General features: G+C 36.6%; 2 protein-coding genes across 2 annotated transcripts in view; one reads left to right on the top strand and one right to left on the bottom strand.

Moving 5' to 3' along the window:
- Window positions 1-11,108, bottom strand: part of LOC103134715 (protein VPRBP-like) — a 23,947-nt gene extending 12,839 nt beyond the window's left edge. Inside the window, exons 1-17 of the mRNA XM_016668991.1 lie at window positions 10,802-11,108; window positions 9,289-9,485; window positions 9,100-9,176; window positions 8,878-8,951; window positions 8,533-8,646; window positions 5,125-5,262; window positions 4,407-5,003; window positions 3,836-3,937; window positions 2,765-2,923; window positions 2,388-2,567; window positions 2,068-2,177; window positions 1,782-1,881; window positions 1,251-1,420; window positions 977-1,101; window positions 788-864; window positions 306-461; window positions 22-177 (exon numbers count right to left, since the gene is read on the bottom strand). Coding sequence (XP_016524477.1) covers window positions 22-177; window positions 306-461; window positions 788-864; window positions 977-1,101; window positions 1,251-1,420; window positions 1,782-1,881; window positions 2,068-2,177; window positions 2,388-2,567; window positions 2,765-2,923; window positions 3,836-3,937; window positions 4,407-5,003; window positions 5,125-5,262; window positions 8,533-8,646; window positions 8,878-8,951; window positions 9,100-9,176; window positions 9,289-9,485; window positions 10,802-10,834 — 2,565 coding nt within the window. The 5' untranslated portion in view covers window positions 10,835-11,108. The remainder of the gene's footprint in view (window positions 1-21; window positions 178-305; window positions 462-787; window positions 865-976; window positions 1,102-1,250; window positions 1,421-1,781; window positions 1,882-2,067; window positions 2,178-2,387; window positions 2,568-2,764; window positions 2,924-3,835; window positions 3,938-4,406; window positions 5,004-5,124; window positions 5,263-8,532; window positions 8,647-8,877; window positions 8,952-9,099; window positions 9,177-9,288; window positions 9,486-10,801) is intronic.
- A 66-nt stretch (window positions 11,109-11,174) lies between these two features.
- LOC103134698 (uncharacterized) lies at window positions 11,175-14,233 on the top strand. The gene is made up of 3 exons (XM_007547079.2): window positions 11,175-12,031; window positions 12,844-12,976; window positions 13,053-14,233. Exons 1-3 carry the CDS (start codon window positions 11,478-11,480, stop codon window positions 13,779-13,781), a joined length of 1,416 nt encoding a protein of 471 aa, XP_007547141.1. The 5' UTR covers window positions 11,175-11,477; the 3' UTR covers window positions 13,782-14,233.
- Window positions 14,234-20,627: the final 6,394 nt, after the last annotated feature.

Here is a 20,627-nt window from a genome sequence, read left to right as displayed (position 1 = left end):
GATTGAAGGTCTTTTTGTCACCTGCTGAATGTGACCGCTGGCGAACAGCGGCAACTTGCTGATGATCTGTCTGATGGCGGCACTACGAGAGAGTCCAACCAGAGCCTTACAGGCCAACGCTCGGATCAGGTCTGCATCCGTGATGGGAACCTTCACCGACAGCAGAGACAGGAGCACCTGCAGCCAGAAGAGGGGCAAAGTATGATCTCTGGAACGATGAGGAATTCGATTTGATAAAATATGCAGCATATAGTTTCATCAAAACAAACACAGGCATTTTGAATACCATGTTTGAGACTGCCTACCTTTATGCCGTTATTGTTCTGCACCACTTGCCACATGTGGGCCAGCACCCTGTTGTGGGAGGGAGGGGGCTGCTGGGGGTGCAAAGGCTGCCTGAGGGGGGCGACAGCAAAAGCACTGAGGCTCTGGTCCGGAGCGCACACACAGTTTATTATGACCTGAGGTAAACATGAAGGACATGATCAGAGTGGGAGAAAACAAACAACTAAAACAGCTGCAGGAGCTGATGCTTTCTGACATGATTCTGAAACCCAGGCAAGACAATGTGAAGTCAGATATATTTTATATCTGTAAAAATAATACATAATAAATAAAAGATAAGAAAAAAAATCAGAGCTATCATTTTCATCCAAACTAGGGCTGTCTCTGAAAGTTGCATGACAAGTTCTCAAGAATAAAAAGATTCAGCATGCTCTTACCTTTATGTTAATTAATTTTAGCTTAAGCAGTGAACAAATAGAAAAATCCAGTGAGCCAAGCTTACTTGCAAAGCAGACTTCTGAATCTCAGCATCATTGGGAAACACTTCACCTTCAGCAACACCCAGAATGATGCTCATACCTACAAAAAAAACAAAACACAATACACAGAGAGGCACACAAAAATCCTGAGATGAAAATCCCTGAACTTCTCTTGTCTAAAATCAGTGTTAACGCAGAAACGTTTTACAGACCTACAGTGGGAACAGGGGACCTGTTTTCATCAATAACTTCCACGGTATCAGCCAGCACTAACTGGACTTTAGGAACAACTGTCAGGATAGCCAGGATGTCCAAAGCAAAGCGAACTATGTCGCTCCTGGAGAGAAAAACACCACCAGATGAAAGAAAGCAAAGAAAAGAAGAAGGTAGTTAGTTCCTTAGCTGCTGCCATTCATCTTTCTGCTATATCTCTTTTTCTTAAAACTCATCTCAGCTCATATTATTCCTACCGGCGAGTCAGATTACCTGCCATAGTAGGTCTTCCAGTCACAGGCTGCAGATATGAGCTGCAGCATTAAAGGAATACAGGACAACTTGCAGAAGACTTGAACTGGCTCCCAGGGGCCCTCAGGAGGTCCACACTCGATGAGAAACTCCATCATCTCAATTATTTGCTCTCTGGTATTTGCATATGCCTGGAAACAGTGAATTATGAAGGTAAACATAACATCTCAATGCGCTGAGATGTACTGAAGATTTGAAAAAGTTCAAGGCACCGCATAGAAAATGGAATTTAAAAAAATAAGTTATGACAGAAACAGAAAAATAGGCATATTCATGTTGAAATATCCTAATTCAAACATGGCAAACATCTGCCTGAGGGATCTCACCCATATGTTATAAACAACAGATGTGATGTTAATATAATGCAGCCTGCAATTATATTAAACAGGAGAGAACTCATCAATACGCAAACGGACAGAAAATGACTGTCTTTCATTTTGATTTTGGATTTAATGACAAACTGCTAGTTTACACTGAAGAAACTGTTTGTACCTTGTAAGGTGGCTGCTGAGGGATGATGGTGCCGCTTTCTGAAGTATGCAAAGACTGTTTCATTTGTTCTGTCTTCACTGCCAGGTGAGCCTCAAAGTACCTTCACAACCAGATTGATGATACAACAATATTAAATGCATGGTACAATAAACTGATGCAGGCTGAATGAATAAACACAGCAGAAAAAAAAAGGTTTTACTCTGAAACACAGACATATCTAATTTCACTTATTCTCAATAAGTTTATTGTTTTTTTTTATCTGAATGTGCATTTAATATCACCATACCTGCGCAGCGCCATGCAGGTGTGCTTAGCCGTCTGTCTGTTGGAGAACACCTGGTCTTCATTCATCAGTGGTGCATCGTTGTCTGTGTTGAGGATCTCCAAAGTGCTGATCTACAGGGAGAAAGAAAGTTACTAAAGAAAAATGAGGTTTCAGTTTCAGAGTATCAGGAAGAATTTCAAATTTCTTTTATGGAAAAAAACAAAAAAACAAAAAAAAAACATGATTCTGAAATACCAGAGGAATTTTAGTCAAAGATAGTGTATTAATTTAGAAACAATTGCACCATCAGAGAAACAACATGTGTATGGTTTAGTACTAACCAGATTGACCAGCCTGCGTAGACCATCCAGCTGGTCAAAGAGCTGTAACACCACCCTGAATGAAAAAGAAATGGAGAAAAACATGGTGGCGTGGCAGATGCCAGAAGCGTGGGAGGACTCCAACAACCACAGAGCGTAGGACACCAGGTCTGTCAGCACATCCCCTGGGAACATGCACACCTAGAGGGAACACGAAGAACAAGGCGGTAAGATGGTGCCGATCAACCAAGACAAAAATATTATCCCAACATCTTAAAAAAAATAATCACATTAAATCTATTTTTTTATTAACTGCCTAGAATTTTGCTGAAAACTAATATTTAAAGATCTCCTTCTGACTTGCATGTCAACATATGCGGTGCTCATGTTCACTGTACCCTCTCCATTGCATCCTGATTGTACGCCAGGTAGTAGAGGCAGAGGGAAACGGCTGTCGCTGCCATGGATGGTCTCGGGATCTCCAGGAGTTTCTGCACTCCTCCATGAGCAATGAACTCGGTCGCAAACTTCTTATGAAGGAGAAGTGAGGCGAGATACTGAAGAGAGAAGGAACCAAAACAACATTTATTTATGGAATCACTACCTTACGTATTTACAGGTCTCCAATGTGTTTGCTGTGGTGTAATTTTTGTTCTTTATTTCCAGATATTACTCATCTCTCTCTTGTTGAAAGCAACAACAGAAATGATAAAAATGTTTTTAAAAGAATTCAAGGTGTTGAGACAAACTGAATCAACTACTTATGCTTTACGTATTCATGTTATATAACCATGGCTTGTCATGCAAAATAATCTTTTACAAATTTTACCAGTAATTTACCATAAAACAGGAGATTAGTTCATTGATCACTTCATTTTTAAAAATATCAGTAAAAATATTTACAGAGATTTATTCTAAAATGTCTGTAGATTGTTGGTCTATTCCAGAAAATGTAAAAAGCAACAAACAAAACTAATTGAAAAAGAAATCAATATTTTTTTTCCATCTGTGGTTGACCAGGATGATGAGCCAAGCTTTCAAGTTTTGATGGCCACTAATGTGAATCTCCAGGTGTTCCTCAGTATTGAGCAACTCCACACAGCGAACCCCACCCACAGACGTAGAAATTATCTTCCACATACAGACAGACGCCCTCTGTAGCGGGGAGGGGGCTGATGGGTAAATGATACCTTACTTTTAAATTTGAGGTCCAAAAATATTTTTTCTTTTATTAAATTAGATTATCAAAACACGTTTCTTTTGGGGTGGATTTTGGCATTTTCTTTAAACAACTAAGCAGTACTTTTCTTGGCTTGTTTTTAAAATAAATTTCTAAAACATAAACAAAGATATTAATACTGTACATTAGAAAGTAACAAAATTAACAAACGCAAAATAACAAAAAATACATCAAAGCCTGTTGGATTTATAAAGAAAAACTGCATCACTGTTTTTGAAAATGATCTCACCAACAGTGCATCAAATGTAAGCTGAACATTTTTGGTCTTCCTGAGGTCGATGTAGTTCATCATCAGCGAACGAGTGTCCATTTTCATAAAGATTGCAAGCAGCTGCAGAAATCAAAAAGATTATTTAAATTGCAGACTAGTTTCACAAACTTAACTGTCTAAAAAGACAAATATAACCAAACTATCCCAAATTGTTTTTAAATTATTTTTAAAGGAATGCTACAGCAACTTTATATTTTAATGCATAAAAACTGTAACATACTGTAGCTTTGAGTTGATACACAGTGATCAACAGTTCTTTTCGATAATATTTACACATATCAGAAAACTCACAATTGTGTTTCATTTTCTTTAGCTTTACCCATAAGATTCTGCTAACATAAGAAGCCAAAATAGCCAAAAGAAGCCAAAATAGCCAAAAGAAGCCAAAATAGCCAAGTTATTAATCACTATACCAGTTCTGCTGTTTGTTAGAGTACCATTATGTGCAACAGATTCTAAAAAGCTATTCTGCGTTCTTCATATTTTCTACTCCTAATCTCTTGTTTGAGCATCACATCACCACTCTTACCTCCTGGTAATCTCCAAGTGGTGTCAGATACTGCAGGATGAGCCTCTGCTCCATGGTTGGGCTCAGCGGCAACAATCGGTACTCTGAGCCAATCAGAATGGAGCTCATCTCAGACCAGGATGAGCTGCTGCTTGGCTGCTCGCTGGTAGCAGCCACCTCAGCCTCGTCCTCAGTCCCACTGGCGGACGTAGTAAAATTTAGTTTCTGTTTAGCCTTCCTCCCATTCTCAACCTGTTTCGTCCCTCCTCCTCCTTCTTCTCCTCCCTGAGTGTCGTCCTTCTCCTTTGAAGTTGGATGTGGGCTAGCTTGGTACACAAAACCTGGAAGAAGGCGAGCAGAGCTGCTGCTACCACCACTGTCTCTCTGGGCCGAAGATTTGCCATTTGAAATCGAGCTGCTGCTCTCTGCAACATTTTTTTCTTCTGTCCCCTCCTCAGAAAATCCTGTCTGGATTTGCTGATGTTTTGTGACACCTGACATATGGGGAGCTTCATCCTGAGAGTCTTGAGGTAGATTCTGGGCAGTGTGGGTGGGACTGAAGCAACTCGTGTGCTCTACAGACTGCAACTCGTGTAGACGTTTGATCATCATGGGTACCTGGATATGGAGAGCAGAGTAATTGCAAAATAAATATGCTTTTTAATTAAGCTGGGTTAAACTAAACACTGCTAATGAAAAATAAAACAATATTTTTCTACAAATGAGGTGCGACACCCACCAGCTGAGCATTTTCTTCTTTATGGCTCGTGGCTACTTCTTGGTTGCTCATGGCTTTGGCCAGCAGGCCTGTGGCATAGATGCATAATGGCCGCTGAGCTTCACGGGCCCATGTGAACAACTTCCCAACCAGACCTTCCTGTAATCCACACAAAACAAAACTGACAGCTGACTGTTTTGCTTAAATGCATCAAAACACTCAAAGATGCGTTTCTTTCTTTTTGGCTGCTAGAAATAATTAGAACTCTTTGCTCGACACCTGAAGACCCTGTGCACCCTTATTAAAATAAACTCTTTAAGCTGAGAAGTTCACATAATTTCTTCAGGACAAAGGATAAAAGAAATTACATTTTGTAATTTAACAGATTTCATTTTCTTGCAATAAAATGAATCAAATAAAAATAAAATGGCCATTCTTTTCACATCTCCAATGAGATGCAATGTGGCATTGTCTAATCCTGTGTGTGGATTGATGTGCGTTTACCTCAACCTTTAAATGAACTGGACACCTTCATTTTGGAGCAATAGAGTTAAAATAAAAATTCTAAAAATTGGCACTCTACTCTCAAGTCCTAAAATGCTACACGTTATAAAAATGTAAGGAAAGACACACATTCTTGTTTTTTCCCCAGTTTCACTACAAAAGATCTTTTCAACAGCTTGAGGCCTATCCATACATATAAAGTTTTTCATATTTTCAAAATCTTTTCTATGTTTTTATGTCTGTTCTGTTCAAAAATCTAAGGGTTTTTTTTATAGGGAAAAAATTATTAGTTGAACATTTTGGCCATTTTTTTTTCTATTAACCTACTAACTATTTAAACTATTAACCTAGAAGTAGTTGTTTGTGATACGTAAATAGTCATGATTTTTTTTTTTTTTAATTACATCTTTATTGCACTTTTCAAATACAGAGCTCACCATTTTTTTTACTTGCGCAATAAATGATGGGCCGATGACGCGAGTAGGTCATAGAGGACATAATATGGCAAGCCGTTGTAACATAAAATCGGCTATGTCAAAAAAAAATTGGTTTTGTTTTCGGAAATGTAAGTGCGGCTTAATCGCACCACACTTGAACTTCAGATATCTAAAATTTGTTTATGACTAAACATATTAGTTCATTCAGATATCTGTAATTACATTTTGACTAGAAAAAAGAACCTCTCTGCGATACCTCCGAGTATATTCTGACTAACATAAATATCAACTTTATCATTAGGTTGTGTGGAGGATCCATTTAAGAAGGTTGCAATAAATTACTAACATCTGATACAGGCTCATTCAATACATCTGAAAATTATTGAAAGGTCAATTTATTTTAAGAACTGTATCACTAGGTGAAACACATTTTTGATTAAATGCACACAGATGGATGTTTGAAAACCTTTATCTTAATTATCCACTTACAGTTAATGAAAACATGACATTGGAAATTAGAACACATCAGACCAATAAAAATGTTTAAAAACAGAAACATGATCTTAATGAAAAGTTTGTTTAGTATCTGCTTAAAGATTGTTATTTTCAAAACTGAGCTCTTTCTATACTGTGGCATTTTCTGTTGTACAGAGCAGTCAGTATTTTTGCAGACACCCAAAATTCTGCAGGCATCTGTTTGGACAGCTTAGTGGAAGAGCAAGAGGCATCCAATTTCTTAATTCAGAAATCTAATTTTGATTAACCAAAATTAAGTTCAAAATATCTTAAATTGTCATCATAAATATGGGATCCTTGAAATGACAAATTCGGTTACACCATTTGTGATATGTTGAAAAACATTTTGGTCCATCAAAGTCAAATTGAAAATATCGTGAATTGTTCATTTTACTATTAATAATGTAATTAAATTACCATTCCCGATAGTTAAAACTTCACCAATTGTAGACAAAACCAAATTTTGGACATCTAGATTTCCCAATCCTGGTCCTCAAGGCACACTGTCCTACATATTTTAGAGGTTTCCCTGCTGTAATTATGCCTGATTCAGCTGACTGCAGTTCAACAAACGCCTGTTAATCAGTCATCGACTGAAATCAGCTGAAGGAAGGAAATACCTAAAACATGCAGGGCAGTGTGCCTTGAGTACCAGGGTTAGGAAACACTAATCTGGAATGTAATTAAAGACAGTAAGGCGAAACTGAGTTTATGCTAAACGGCTTACCATATTTGCGCCAACGAACAAACCAAAGCAAGTCGTCAAGGCTGATGTTACCATATGGACGTACCGTGAGTTGTATGTGGCTAGTCTAGTAAGAGTTTTTTCATTTGAGTAACGTTAGACAATGCCACACTGCGTCGCTTTAGGTTGTCATTATAACACAAAAAAGAACCGAAATACTCAAGTGAGTCTTCATCGTTTCCCAAATGAAAAAAAAGTTAGAGCGCAATGGGAAAGAGCCGTTGGAAGAATACATCTTCCTAAGAATCCATATTTGTGCTCTCAACACTTTTCTACAGAGGACTATGAGTCATTTGTACGTGCACAATTAATGAAGGAGCTAACGGGCGGCCGTTACCCACGCAAACTAAAATTGAATGCCGTGCCGACGATTTTCCCCCACAAAGCGCCTCAACACCACCCGGTAGCGGTAGGAAAACCCGGAGCTAAACGTCAGAGGCTGACAAAGCTGGGCGCTCAAAATGATAGCGAAACTACCGCCATTGGTACTGCCCGTCAGCTCACGAACCGGACAACTGTAAGTGACATTTATTTCTTTATTTAATATTTTACGCTATCTCGCTCTCTCCTCTTCATCAGTTTGGTCCGCCTCATTTTCATTTCCTCTCGTCATTTATCAAAAAATAAAAATTAAAAAAATACTGTTCTGTGTGTAGAGAGCTAGCGTCATAGCACCTGGTGTACCTCATCTACCCAAGATGCATTCCAGCGTAAACATGTCCTCTGTGTGATGAATGTTGACTGTGTTTTATTTAAATATATAAAAACAGCTTAGGTACAATATTTTTGCCTTATTGCTTTTACATCTTAAATAAATGTTTTAAAGTAAAGTCTAATGTTACAAATAAACTTGACTCCCTTTTACAACCTGAAGTAAGACATCTCATCAACATGCTGGTTCATATGATAAGTGTAGAACCTGAAAAATTTTACAAGAGCTCAGTCTTCCAGTTTAAGACAAAAAAAAACATGAATGTCCACCCATTAGAGCAGGATTAAAATCCAGAAATAATTTGAATTTCAACAGCACGCAGCTTATAGGTATGCACTGGTATGTGGGCATTTTGTACCAAACAGGTGTTCTTAAATGCAATGTCAGACTTAAGAATATTTACACAAGTTTAATAAGCAGAAGAGATGTTGATAATGTCCTCTTTTACTCCAACTACCAACTCCAACTTTCTCTTTCACTCTGCATGATCTAATAGGAATAAATGCAAAAAGTACCTTTTCTTCAAAGACGACAGCTGTGTCCAGACCTGGGACAATGTTCTGAAGGAGGCGACATGCTGCTGTGTTGAGACTAATGTCTCGACTGCTCATGATATACGTGTCCAAAAGCTGTAAGATACCGGAAAATCTTATGGAAAAACCAATTCAAATTTCCTTAACTAACACTTCTCAAATGGAGAAGCCTATATTTGAATTTTTAGATTGACATGATTGATAATAGTTGGAATTTAAATTATAACGTATATATCCTAATTTGTTGGACGTGCACACTTCATAGACATATTGCATTAGTAAGAAATGTACACACATAATATAAGACAAGCAAACTGTAAAGGTTACCGAATTAGTGAAGTCATCATTTAAAAACAGCATCCTCAGCAGTTGCCCCAGCATACAGTTTGGGTCAGCTCGTCCTGAAAGATTACGCACAAGTGGAAGTCAACAACTGATCAAAAGTGTTTTAGACTAAACTCACTTAAACTAATCTATGTTTTTGAGGTTCAATGACATTTAAACAAAAACTGACCATAGAGCATACAAAGTTTGAAACTGTGCACACACCTGGATGACGATCGTCAAAGGGATCAGGGTCTGATTTGTAATATTCTTCTGTCTCCTGTTCAATCAGCTCAGATATTCTACAATAAAATAAAAGAGTAAAAGCAGAAAAAAAATAGTTTACATGCAGTTACTTCTCCAAAAAGAAGTAACTGAAAATGATGACCTCTGCACAAAAACAAAGGATCTGACCTTGTTAAGATGGACACCAGTTGCTCTGTGGTACCCTGCCGCGTTTCTTCCCACTCGTCCAACAGTCTGGCGAGATCTGCTTTTGCGTCCACAGCCATGGCGACGGCCACGGCAGCCGATAAAGCGGCTGACCATGCAGAAGACAGCACAGCAGACAGGGCAGGTGATGGATCTTCATCTTGGGAGGACATTGCACCCTGGAGAAAACAGGGGAGAAGATGGAATGACACAATATTGACTCAACATAAAGCGATGAGATGAATAAATCATGCAATCATAGTTTTTCACTGGTATGAATTTTAATCCTTAGGGGGGGAAATAGTACAGGCCAGCTTCAAACAAAAACAGAAATTTGTATTGGATAATAAAAGCCTGATAAGTACAGCTTTTGATAAAATGTAAAAGGTAAAAAATAACATATCTCAAACAGAAAAAAGTAGCTTATTCTAGATTTCTGTTTTCCCAACTGCTTGGGTGTGAGAGTTTTATTTTTTAGCCTCAGTCGTATGAATCTAAAATAAAGAGTGGAGCATGTTCAAAGCACCTAAAGATAAACCAGAGAAGCTGAAAATTGACTTTTTTCACTCTTCCAATTTTGTTAAACAATATTTGGGAGTAACAGGAATTTATTTACAACTTAAATTTAACAGTTTCTTTGAATAATCAAGATAAAGCATGTAATAATAAAGAAGTAAAGCATGAAATACATTCAAATAAAATGTAAATGTACAAAGGCAGATATAGTATAAATGGCTAGAGATGCCACAATAAATAACTAAATAATTTGTCAATACATTTTTGCATGTCTAATTATTTCAATTAAACTGCAATGTAGCACACTAATAAAAAAGCAATACTTTAGCTATTTTATGAGAAGATAATGATTTTAACATAATGAACTCAAGTTTTGTTTAAATACATAACTAAAAGTGGAAAAAATTAAAACTTGAGTTCATTATGTTAAAATCATTATCATCTCAATATTGGGTATTAGTTTGCAAATTTTATATTATATGTGCTGTAGTACATCATACTTATCACATAGCATCTAACTGGTTAGCCTGCAAAGAAACTACAACACAGACCAGTCACTTTGTTTTGTAATCTGAGTCCCTTGGACAGGTAAGACTGAAAATCTAAATTAAAGCCAACAAGTACTGCAAAACAAGACCTAGAAATAATTTAAGAAATACTTAAATAGATGTGAATACTTTTAACATGTTGGTACTAATTTTAATTTGGATAAATTGGATTAAAAATTCAAACAATTAATAAAATATTAAAGTAAGTGTTGGACTATGTATTTGTATAAAGTAGCACATAGTCTTAGGATAAATAAAGATAGATGCTTTAGAATAGTACGTGCGTATTATTTGTCTAATTTTGAGTAATTTCAGTCACTTCTGGTCCCAGTGAACATAGTAAACTTCAGTCATGAACCTGAAATACAAATAGAAGCGCTTCTGTTGAATCTTCCCGTTGCTTTTGCTCATGATTTCCCCTTAATACTTACCCTTAGCTGCCGTGAGAATCGTCGCGGCCTCATCTTGACAACAGGCGTCAGAGGTCGTGACAGATGAAAACAGTAAATGTTTTAAACCCGCACCAACAGGTGAGCCTGTCTGCTGCAGGACAGCTGGTTTATTTGTTACTTCTTCAGTTACTGGGCTTAGCTGGCTGGTACCAAACTCATTTAACAGCAATAATTTCAAGCTGCACCCACCGAGTCCTCCGCATAAATATCTCTTGTTCATGTGACGGAGAGATAAGCTCCTAAATGAGCCTCCGAGCTCCCCAACAGCATGTTGACACTGACAGTCAGTTGCCTCATGTAACAGCTTTAGCTAGCAACGCAACATCAGGTTTTTGTGCATTACTTACACGAGAATAGGCTTTCTCAGCTCCGTGTCAGTCGTCTAACTCGTTAGCGCTTCCTTTACTGGTTTTCTAAAAAAAAAACTTGCTTGAAAGTAATAAAAAAAGTAATCTCTGTCTGACAAATTTAAGAAGGAAAAAAAGTTTCACGTTTATTTTCAAACTTCTCCCCGGCGAACGTACGCTACGTCACCAAACGACCAGTCGACGTTTGATGACGAAATTAGACGAATGTTCTCATGGGATTTGTAGTCCTCAATGTATCCGGAGAGGTTTGCAGCTCTTGTGAGCACGGAAGAAGAATTTAATTCAGCATGAGTATACCCAAGAAAATATTCAAAACAGAGCAATTCCAAAGACATTGCTGTGTCCCGTTTTGTTCGGCGTCCTCCAAATGTAATAGTTTCCATTCTTTTCCTACTGATTCAGACTTGAGGAAACAATGGCTGATAAACATACGGCGTGATCCTTGCACAGTTACCGCTCACACCAAAGTTTGCAGCGGACATTTCACTTCTGATCAGCTCATAGAGCCAACATCTCTGAATGGTGGTCGGAGGCTGGTTAAAGGTGCTGTACCAACATTGTTTCAATGGAATATCTGTGAAGGTAAAACAGAACCACCCCCTCCTCTACAGGTACAAGAATGGCACAGTTTACAGACGGACCATAACTACTGCTTTATACCCGGACCCCCTGCAAAGAAAAGGTCATCATCTTCTGAATTGGACAAGTCAATCTCAGCAACAGAAGACCAGTCCAAATACGTAAAGAACCTGAGGAAGAAAATTTGGGAGCAATTTATTCAGCAAGAGTTTTGTTTACAACGGTTTGCTGGCTCTGATGACGACATCCAGTTTTACACCAGGTAAACCTAATTTTTATTTCAGCTTTGTATTTTTAGAGCTGTGAAGGATGTCAAAAAGTAAACTTTATATAAATACAGTTTACTTTTTGACTTATAAAATCAGTATCGACCAAGGGAAGCTGGGTCGTATGTCTCGTAAATAAAGTCTGTGTGTGGAATTTAATCTCAGTATAAATTCAGCTGTTCTGTGAAGGCCTTAGTCATTTGTTAGAGAGCATCAGTGAACTCACAGCAACATGGAGATCAAGGAACACACCAGACAGAATAGATGTTAGATTTTAAAATGCTAGACAAAGATTTGAACATGTCAGGACTTTTCAGTCAATCGTTACAAAATGGGTGTACAGCTGAACTGATAAGCCAGACCAAAGAGCTTGAAGCTGTCAGCTAAAGGTGGTTCTACAAAATATTGACTAAAGGGGACTGAACACAAATGAATGACATTCTGTTTATAATTTAAACAGAATGTTTAAATTATGACCTTCTGTTATAATTTGACATTATAACAGCATGTTATTACATTCTGTTAAATTAAGAACTTGTTTGAAATTTGTTTCAATTTCAAATAAATTGAAAACTTTCTTATTTCATTTTAAAACTATACATGACAATTTTATTTTGTTTTTCAAATAAAATTCCCAGTCAAGTTTTTTTTTTTTTTTTTTTTTTTTTTTGCATTACTACATGTGAAACTGTTCTAGGGTTCACTACACATGGATAGAAAAACCAAAGAACTAAATAAATTATTTTAGTAGCTACGTTTGATATTGGTGTGATAACAGGTTATGATTCATGTCTCCATTTTTAAATAGATTTCCAAGCTACAAACATTTGATGGCGTTTTGGTTTTTGATTGAGCCTTGGATTCATAAAATGGTAAGGATGTCAAGAGCTAAATTAGCTGCCAAGGGAAATGAAGAAATGACCTCCGCACCGTCATTAAAGGTAGGCCAAGGGGTTTGCTGGTAGCATCATGGGTTGCACTCTTCTTAACACGTTCTCTCTTATGTCAACCTCACAGAGGCGGCATCTTCAACCTGTTGACGAGTTCTTCCTGTTCCTCGTTTTTCTGTCACTTGGTATGAAAGAAAGGGACCTTGCAATTCGATTCAACACTCACCAGTCCATCGTGAGCCTCATTATTGCAACATGGACAAATTTTCTTTTCACTATTCTGGGGTCTCAATGCATCTGGCTTACACAGCAGCAAGTGCAAGCTTATCTTCCTGAGGAATTCAAGGATTTCCCTGACACCCAGGTGATCCTGGACTGTACAGAGCTGAAGTGTCAAATACCATCTTCACCTCTTCCCCAGATGGACATGAACCCCTCTCACAGATCCCTCTGCACCATGAGAGCCTTGGTTGGCATAGCTCCACACGGTGCTGTAACATTCGTCTCTGATCTATATAGAGGTTCATTCAGTAATAGGGAGCTATTCAAATGCTCTGGCATTGCTGAAAACTTGACCGAAGACATGGCAGTGATGGTAAATAAGGGCTTCCTGATCAGGGATTGTTGTGGGTGTAAAGTGTACCCCCTTTCTTTTCTGTCCAAGCACCCAGGAGACCAGGCCACAGCAAGACTCAAGATGCATGTGGAGCAAGTCATTGGGAGGGTAAAACAGAATAAACTTTTTCATGGCATTGTCTCTCTGTCACAGGCCTACAACATTAACCAGCTGTTTGTAGTTGCATGTTTACTGTCAAATTATCAGAACACTGCTTTAGTTAAAAAAGGGGTTCATTGAGGATCTGTGGGCTTAAGCCACAAAATGTACACAAAGATTTGATCTACGAAGCAGTGAAAAAAACTACTTGCAGCAGATAAATTTCTGTAATTTAAGTCGAAAGCAGACGAGAAAACCGATTCTCCTGTGCTGCTAAATTAGTTCTTGGAAGATAGTTGCAACTCATTCTATACATTGAATATGTTGAGAAATGTTTTATGTTAGATACGGTTTTACAGTTTGGCATTGCATGCTCCACTAAGTTTGACTATTGTTTGAGTTTAACTGGTTTTTATGTTTTGGATCTGAAGCAGACTGAGAAGTGATTCGACTAACATGCATTGGGTTTATTTCAATAAAGTTTTGATTGCTGAATTGGAATATTTGATAAAAATTCTATACTCGTCTTGTCAAGTGCATTGAGATTACGCTACAAAAAAGCTGAATAAAAAATACTGTACAAAGTTCATTGAAATCATTTGTAAAGTTCATCTCTTAAAACCCTGTATTTAACCACAGATCCATGTTTTGTCATCAACAATCATAAATAAAAATACGTAGCATAAAATAAGTGATTTCATAAATATTCACCAGCTGAAAGTGACTGACCTAATTCAACAGTGGTCCAATTGGCCCAATTGGTGCTAGTAGTCTCACAATGAGAGAAATGGATATCACCTGATTGCTGTGAGTGTGTCTCGAGTGATTGTAATTTAAAAGAATATTTTTTCACTTTGACATTAAAGTTGTTTCTTTATTTTTTTTTTTTTGTCAAAAATGTTTTTTGACTCAAAAAAATTAGGCTTCCTAAAAGCAATAAAAGAGGATATAATATTCAAAAAGGTGAATACTTTTTATAGGCACTAAAAGCTTTGGGATTTACCTGATTAAATGCACTTAAATTAAAAGGTGTAAATTGTGTTTACATAAGTATTTTGTATGTCTCACATGCCTGATTTATTCAGTGGTCTGCACAACATGTAAATCCATTTCACGCTTCTGAAACATATTTCTAGCATTGCTTTGGTGACTAACACACCCTGCAAACATAGGAAACACGTTTGTTATTTGTGCTGTCACTGTTTACATGTAAAAATTGAATATGCAGAAAATTCTCGTGCTGAGTTTTACATGATAAGCAGTTCCACTGTGTGAAACAGCACCTGCTATCTAACTGAAGATTAATCAAAAAGCTTAAGCTGAAAAAAAGTTAGGATGTAGATTTTAAATTTAACATCATCTTCATGGAAAGAACCCAGTAGGAGCATGGTTCAGCGCTATGGTTACTGATCCATCTTTTGAAAAAGAGACTTTTTGTTTAGTGTTGCCTTCAAACCGCTACTACAACAATTTTGATGAAACAACCTTAATAACTGCAATACCCAACTTGATTCATGTGGTCAGTATGAACTTCTTTTAAATTAAAAAATTTAGTCATTTATTAAATCATCCAATCAGTTAGACTTATATTTTTGACGCTCCTCTGAATTGAACCCCATGAATGGGACAAAAACCTTCTCACATCTACATATTTAGTGTGTGTGGTGACTCACTTTTCCTCATTGTCCTGCAGCACTATGCTCTCACTGACTTCTCCTGAAAAAAACTATTTTTAGTGAACACTGAATAAAATCACAAATACAAGTCTCATTAGGATTGCTTCTGCTTCTGGGTCCATGACCCCAGTCATGTAATGAAGCCCCAAGTGTAATCTTAAGATTATTTTAAAAACCATTTGTTAGAAGACAAACATGGAGAAAATAGTAGAAAACACTTAGAAAACACAGCCACAAGTAACTGTCCAAATACTGGCACATATGCAGTCTGTCAATTACGGCTGCATGGTATTAGAAGATCATTTACTGAGAACATTGTTTTTAAGTATTACAATGATGATACTAGTTGTAATAGATTTGAATTTTGTCCACTCCTGCCTTTCTCATCTAAATCCCATACAGAGTCTCCAGAATCTGTTAAATCAGGTGTGTCCATCCTCCTATTACTCTGTGTATCTTCTAAAGTAAACTTCCGATGTACCATTACAATAATGTTTTAGATTTTGTGTATAGTTTTTATACGCTTTAAAAAATAACTAAACAAACATGAGGAAGTGAACACAGCCTAAGCTAAAAGCGGTCAGTCTCTGTATCTCAAGTCTGGGTAGAAAACAGGCAAGACACTATTGAATTTTTTTAAAAGGACATTTTCCTCATCAACATATGTAGAAGGCTACTTAGTTATTCTCATCACAAAAGTACAGGAACATACGCTTCAAGGCCCCCGATTTATATGACAGCATGACCATTTCTTTCTGAGATATCTTTCTCTTACATGCTGAATAAATATCAGGGATTTAAATTAAATATTTTGGTTTTAAGAAGAGGGAGAGAGACAAACCAATAACTAAGTTATTCTCTTGGCGGGGGATATTGGTATTGCTACCACCACCTACGCTGGACGGTTCCATAATGGGAAAACATTCAAAGCGGCCTGTGATGTGCTCTTTCATTTAATCTGGGATTTATTTCTGGTTGGCTAAGCATCAATATATATTCATATTTATACATATCCACACACAGTGTATATTGATGAGCACCACAGGTTTTATATTTTCCAGTGGAATCCAAATGTGACCAAGACACAGCGCCTGTGTCCAGGAAGCAGTAAATAGTTGATATTTCCCAGGAAGAAGGAAATCTTCCACCTCCATGAAGAGAAAAAAAGGCAAGTGGTTTTATATTAAGCCTGTTTAAATGGAGTTCTTAGTGACATTTGCACAAGCATATAATACAAACTGACAAGACTTTAGATAACAGCATTAGGTGTCAAATGTATGTTATTGGAGCTGAGAATTTGAGATCTCATAGTTTGGGTCATTTATGTTTTCTAAATAAATGCAGTTTTAAAGTCTTGTTCAAATCAGTTCTACATTTTCAGAATCTTTTAGGATCAACCCAGGCACCACTTAAGAAGATAAAAATATTTAGCATTAAAAGTTTAGTCATGTTATTACTCTTGTACTAAGTATGTTTTCTTGTTAAAATGTAATAGTTCTAACATGCCAACTAAGCAAAGTGAGCCAGTCTGACCTAATAAATGAAGAAGTAATTATTTCTGTCATTAATCTTTTGCTCTTTGTTTTCACACATCTTAGAAAATACTCCAAAATGCAATTTTCTTGTGTTTGTCTATCTCTTTACTGGCCTCTCAACGTCTGAATTGTCACTACAGATGAACAGATGGTCACTTGTCCTGATCCTGGTACGGGATTTAAATTGGGCCTATAATTTGCTTTGGCATGACTATTCTTAACTAGAGCAATACAAATTAATTTAATTGGGAAAAGACAAGCAAATGTGCTGGAGGGTTTTTACTTTTATTCCAAGATTAAATATCAAGATAAATACTTTTAGTTAAATTTTAAGGTCTTACTTAAAAAAATCAATTTGGTTGTCTGCACTAGAAAAATACTGGCAATAGTTTTATTGCATTTCATTTTCACACAGTCATGTTTTGAGGTTGATGAACCCCTGGTAGAATCCTGGTGACAGAAAAGACACTGTTGAAGTGGAGTTTAATCAAGCAAAAAAACAAAAAACAAACAAAAAAAAAATAATAATTCCATATTTACAAATAAAACAGTTTAGAACATATGAGTCTAATTAAATGTGCTGCAGCTTTGTGGGGGGTCAACACTAGAGAAGCTGAAAAAATGATAGCCAAACAATACATAGTAAAAACAAATAAAACAATAAACATAACCAAGAAGAAACAATAAACATAACCAAGAAGAACACAAAACTCAAAACCAGAATGACTAACTAAACTCAGTCCATAGCAGTTACGTCCGTTGGTCCAAGCAATATCAATATCAATACATAGTAACAGCTGTTTGGGTGCCAGCTTGTTTTCTTGGAAGCAAGAAAAAGTTTTGTTTTTTTCACAATTTTTATTAAATATTCATAAATAAACCAATGAACATTTGTGCAATAAAATCTAGCATTTTTGAAAAAATATAGCTTTCTCAATTCTGCATCAAGGGAATGACATTGAAAGTCATGTTTTGACGTCATTTGAATTTGCCTTCAAGTCAGTGTGGTGCCACAAAGTCCATCAGATGAAATGTACTCTTCTGTGTAACCACAGGCCATGTCATGAACACAGCGCCAATGGTGTCAGTGGGAGTCAGAGGGATCTGCATGTTCTGAAACACTTAACTTTGCCAAATTGTGGTCATCTGGTGTTGTGGGAGTAGTTTATAGCTGCCAGGAATTTATTCATTATTTTAAATTCTAGTATTATCTTATTCATGATCACGAGAGACAAACAAACACACTCATTCCTATCTAAAATTGTCAATTATAACCTACACTGCATGTTTTTGCAAGTAAGCTGAGCACACACAAAGATTATAACTATTTAAGTTTATATGAATGTTTTTTTTTTTCTCCATATCAATACATGGGAAATATCACAAGCAAAATATTGATATAATTCAGAAGAAAAAAATATCTGGCAGACCAGTTATCAATCTTCCTTCTTCCTTATTTATCTTTTCACTTTAAGAGCAGTCATAGAGTCTCCTTCTGTCACAATAACACTGTATATGTTACTTCATTTCATTCATTAGCCTTCTCTATTTTCTTGTTGTTTTTTTTTCCTTTTTGGCAGCCCCATACTTTAAATCTTCTGTTCAAAACATAAAGCTATGAAAATATTCCCCACCTTACAGCTTTCTTATAGTTTTGCTTTTTGCCATAACTAAATGTTTCAGATATTCAAACTGATCTTGGTATCAGACAAATTTAACTCAGGTAAATGCAAGCAACCGATCCTCAAAATTCTAATTATTCTTATTAAGGAGAAAAAAAGCTATACTTTACATATTAAAAATCTGGATGATGCAGCAGGTCAATGCTTCAAAGCACTCGCACCTGAAAGGCTTACAAAAATCCACATGGTGGTTTAGGAGTGGCCTATTCAAAGTTTTGACACAAATCCAATACATATATTTGTGCTACTTTAAACATGCAATTTATTATCAAACGTAGCTTTCATTTAAACAATAATGTACAGAAAGGATTAAAAAATATATGTAAAAGACTTCTTGCAGGGTTGCGGGGGGCTGGCATCCATCCCTAGCAAACGCCGAGTGAAGGGCATGCTACACGCCGGACAGGATGACAGTGGCAAAGCAGAACTTATCTGTACGGAAGCAAATAACAGTGCTATGTTCATAGCATACAATGTCTCGACACAATACCTTAGCTTTTTTTTTTTTTTATGAAGCACACCTGTTTTATCACTTTATACTTTTTACTCTTCTATCCATGTTATTGATATATATTTTTTGGATTCATTCCCTAATAAACTGAATCATGCCATGCCTCCTTCATCTTTTCTGCCCACAAGCTTCTGATGGGAGCCAACATTCCTCACGGAGAAAGAAACTTCTCCTGGAAGATGTTGTCAGGACGACTGTGTTTCTATTGGTGGCTGTGGAGGTACCATGGCAACCATGGTAGACCTCAGTCCTCCTAGGTTCATTAAGTGTTGGGGTCGGTGGTATCAAGCAGCTGGTGAAGAGCTCCAGGTAACAAACATTTTAACTACGAAGTGTTTGGAAAAGTTTAAACCTGAAGCGTCGCACACTTTTCTGAGGTTTAGCTCATCTGCACTGACTCATTCAGGGTCTCTTTGTCCAAGAAATCAATACAACCATTCAACCATTCTCTAAATTTGTCCTTTTACCTCAGGTGCCAGGGTCTCTTAAAAAAGGAATGTGGAGGATTAAACCACAAAATGGAGAAATCCTGATCCCTCAATTTAATTCGATCATTCTTTCTAAAGCACCTGATTAAATAAAGAACACATGCAAGCAAGCATTGAGGGACAGGGGTCTGTTTGGGATTACGTTAACACAAATAAGCCTAAAAGGCTTTGACGTTTTATCTCTCCGGACAAAAGTCACATGTTGGAGATGATGCTGCTGACGTTTATTTTTTTCTGTTCATTTCCAAATCAAGTGTCCTATTTTAAATTTGTGGCTTTTTATTATGTGGGTGGGCTAAACAAAATGTGTGTCTATGTATGTGTGTGTCAGGGGGATTTATAAAAGGTCTGAAGGGTCGAATCAGATCTCAGTTGGAGAGTTTTAGCATTAGAGGAGCTGTTTCCACTCAGAGAGAAGAAATGTAAGTACCTGCAATTACTGTTTGTCCAAGAGAATTTTGTTAATTATTCTCAAAGTTTATGCTGTGTATTTGTATTTTTTTATGACAAAATTTATCATACTGAAAGTAATTCTGAAGTTGCAATAGTCAGTTACACCATGTAAAAGTAATAGCATAATAATAGAAATTTGGTGATTTCTTTTTCTTTTTTTTTTTAGCTTCGTTTTATTTTTCTCAAATCTGAAAACTGATATTGTACCAATGTTTTTTTTTCTACTGTTTTCACCTTTAACATGGTAGAAACCTACAATTAAGTCTCCAGAGAATTTAAATTTAAGCTGCAGGAGATTATTAGGAGTTCATTCTTTCCTCCTTTACAAAATCCCATCCATGGAAAGGTTTGTCATACAAGTTTCATTTCAGGTTTTATAACTCAAAATTAGAAAATAGATTTCTAAATCTAAAACTATTGATAATTGCCAACAGAAATTTTCCCTAATATCCAAGGTTGTGCAGAGATGTGAAATTAATAATTGCTATTGATTTATGCAAAATTCTGTGATTTATAGTTTCATAAATGACTTAGTTTCATAACTGCTGAAATTTGTTTTAGCAAAGAGTTCATTGTTTTGCTCATCTATGTTTTTTTAGAAAATGAAACAGTAAAAATTAAGGGCAAATAAATTTGACTTGT

Source organism: Poecilia formosa, unplaced genomic scaffold (assembly GCF_000485575.1).
Source record: "Poecilia formosa unplaced genomic scaffold, Poecilia_formosa-5.1.2 Scaffold18, whole genome shotgun sequence".
Classification (NCBI taxonomy): domain Eukaryota; kingdom Metazoa; phylum Chordata; class Actinopteri; order Cyprinodontiformes; family Poeciliidae; genus Poecilia; species Poecilia formosa.
The sequence above is the reverse complement of the archived record's forward strand: the minus strand, read 5'-3'. Positions and strand labels throughout refer to the sequence as shown.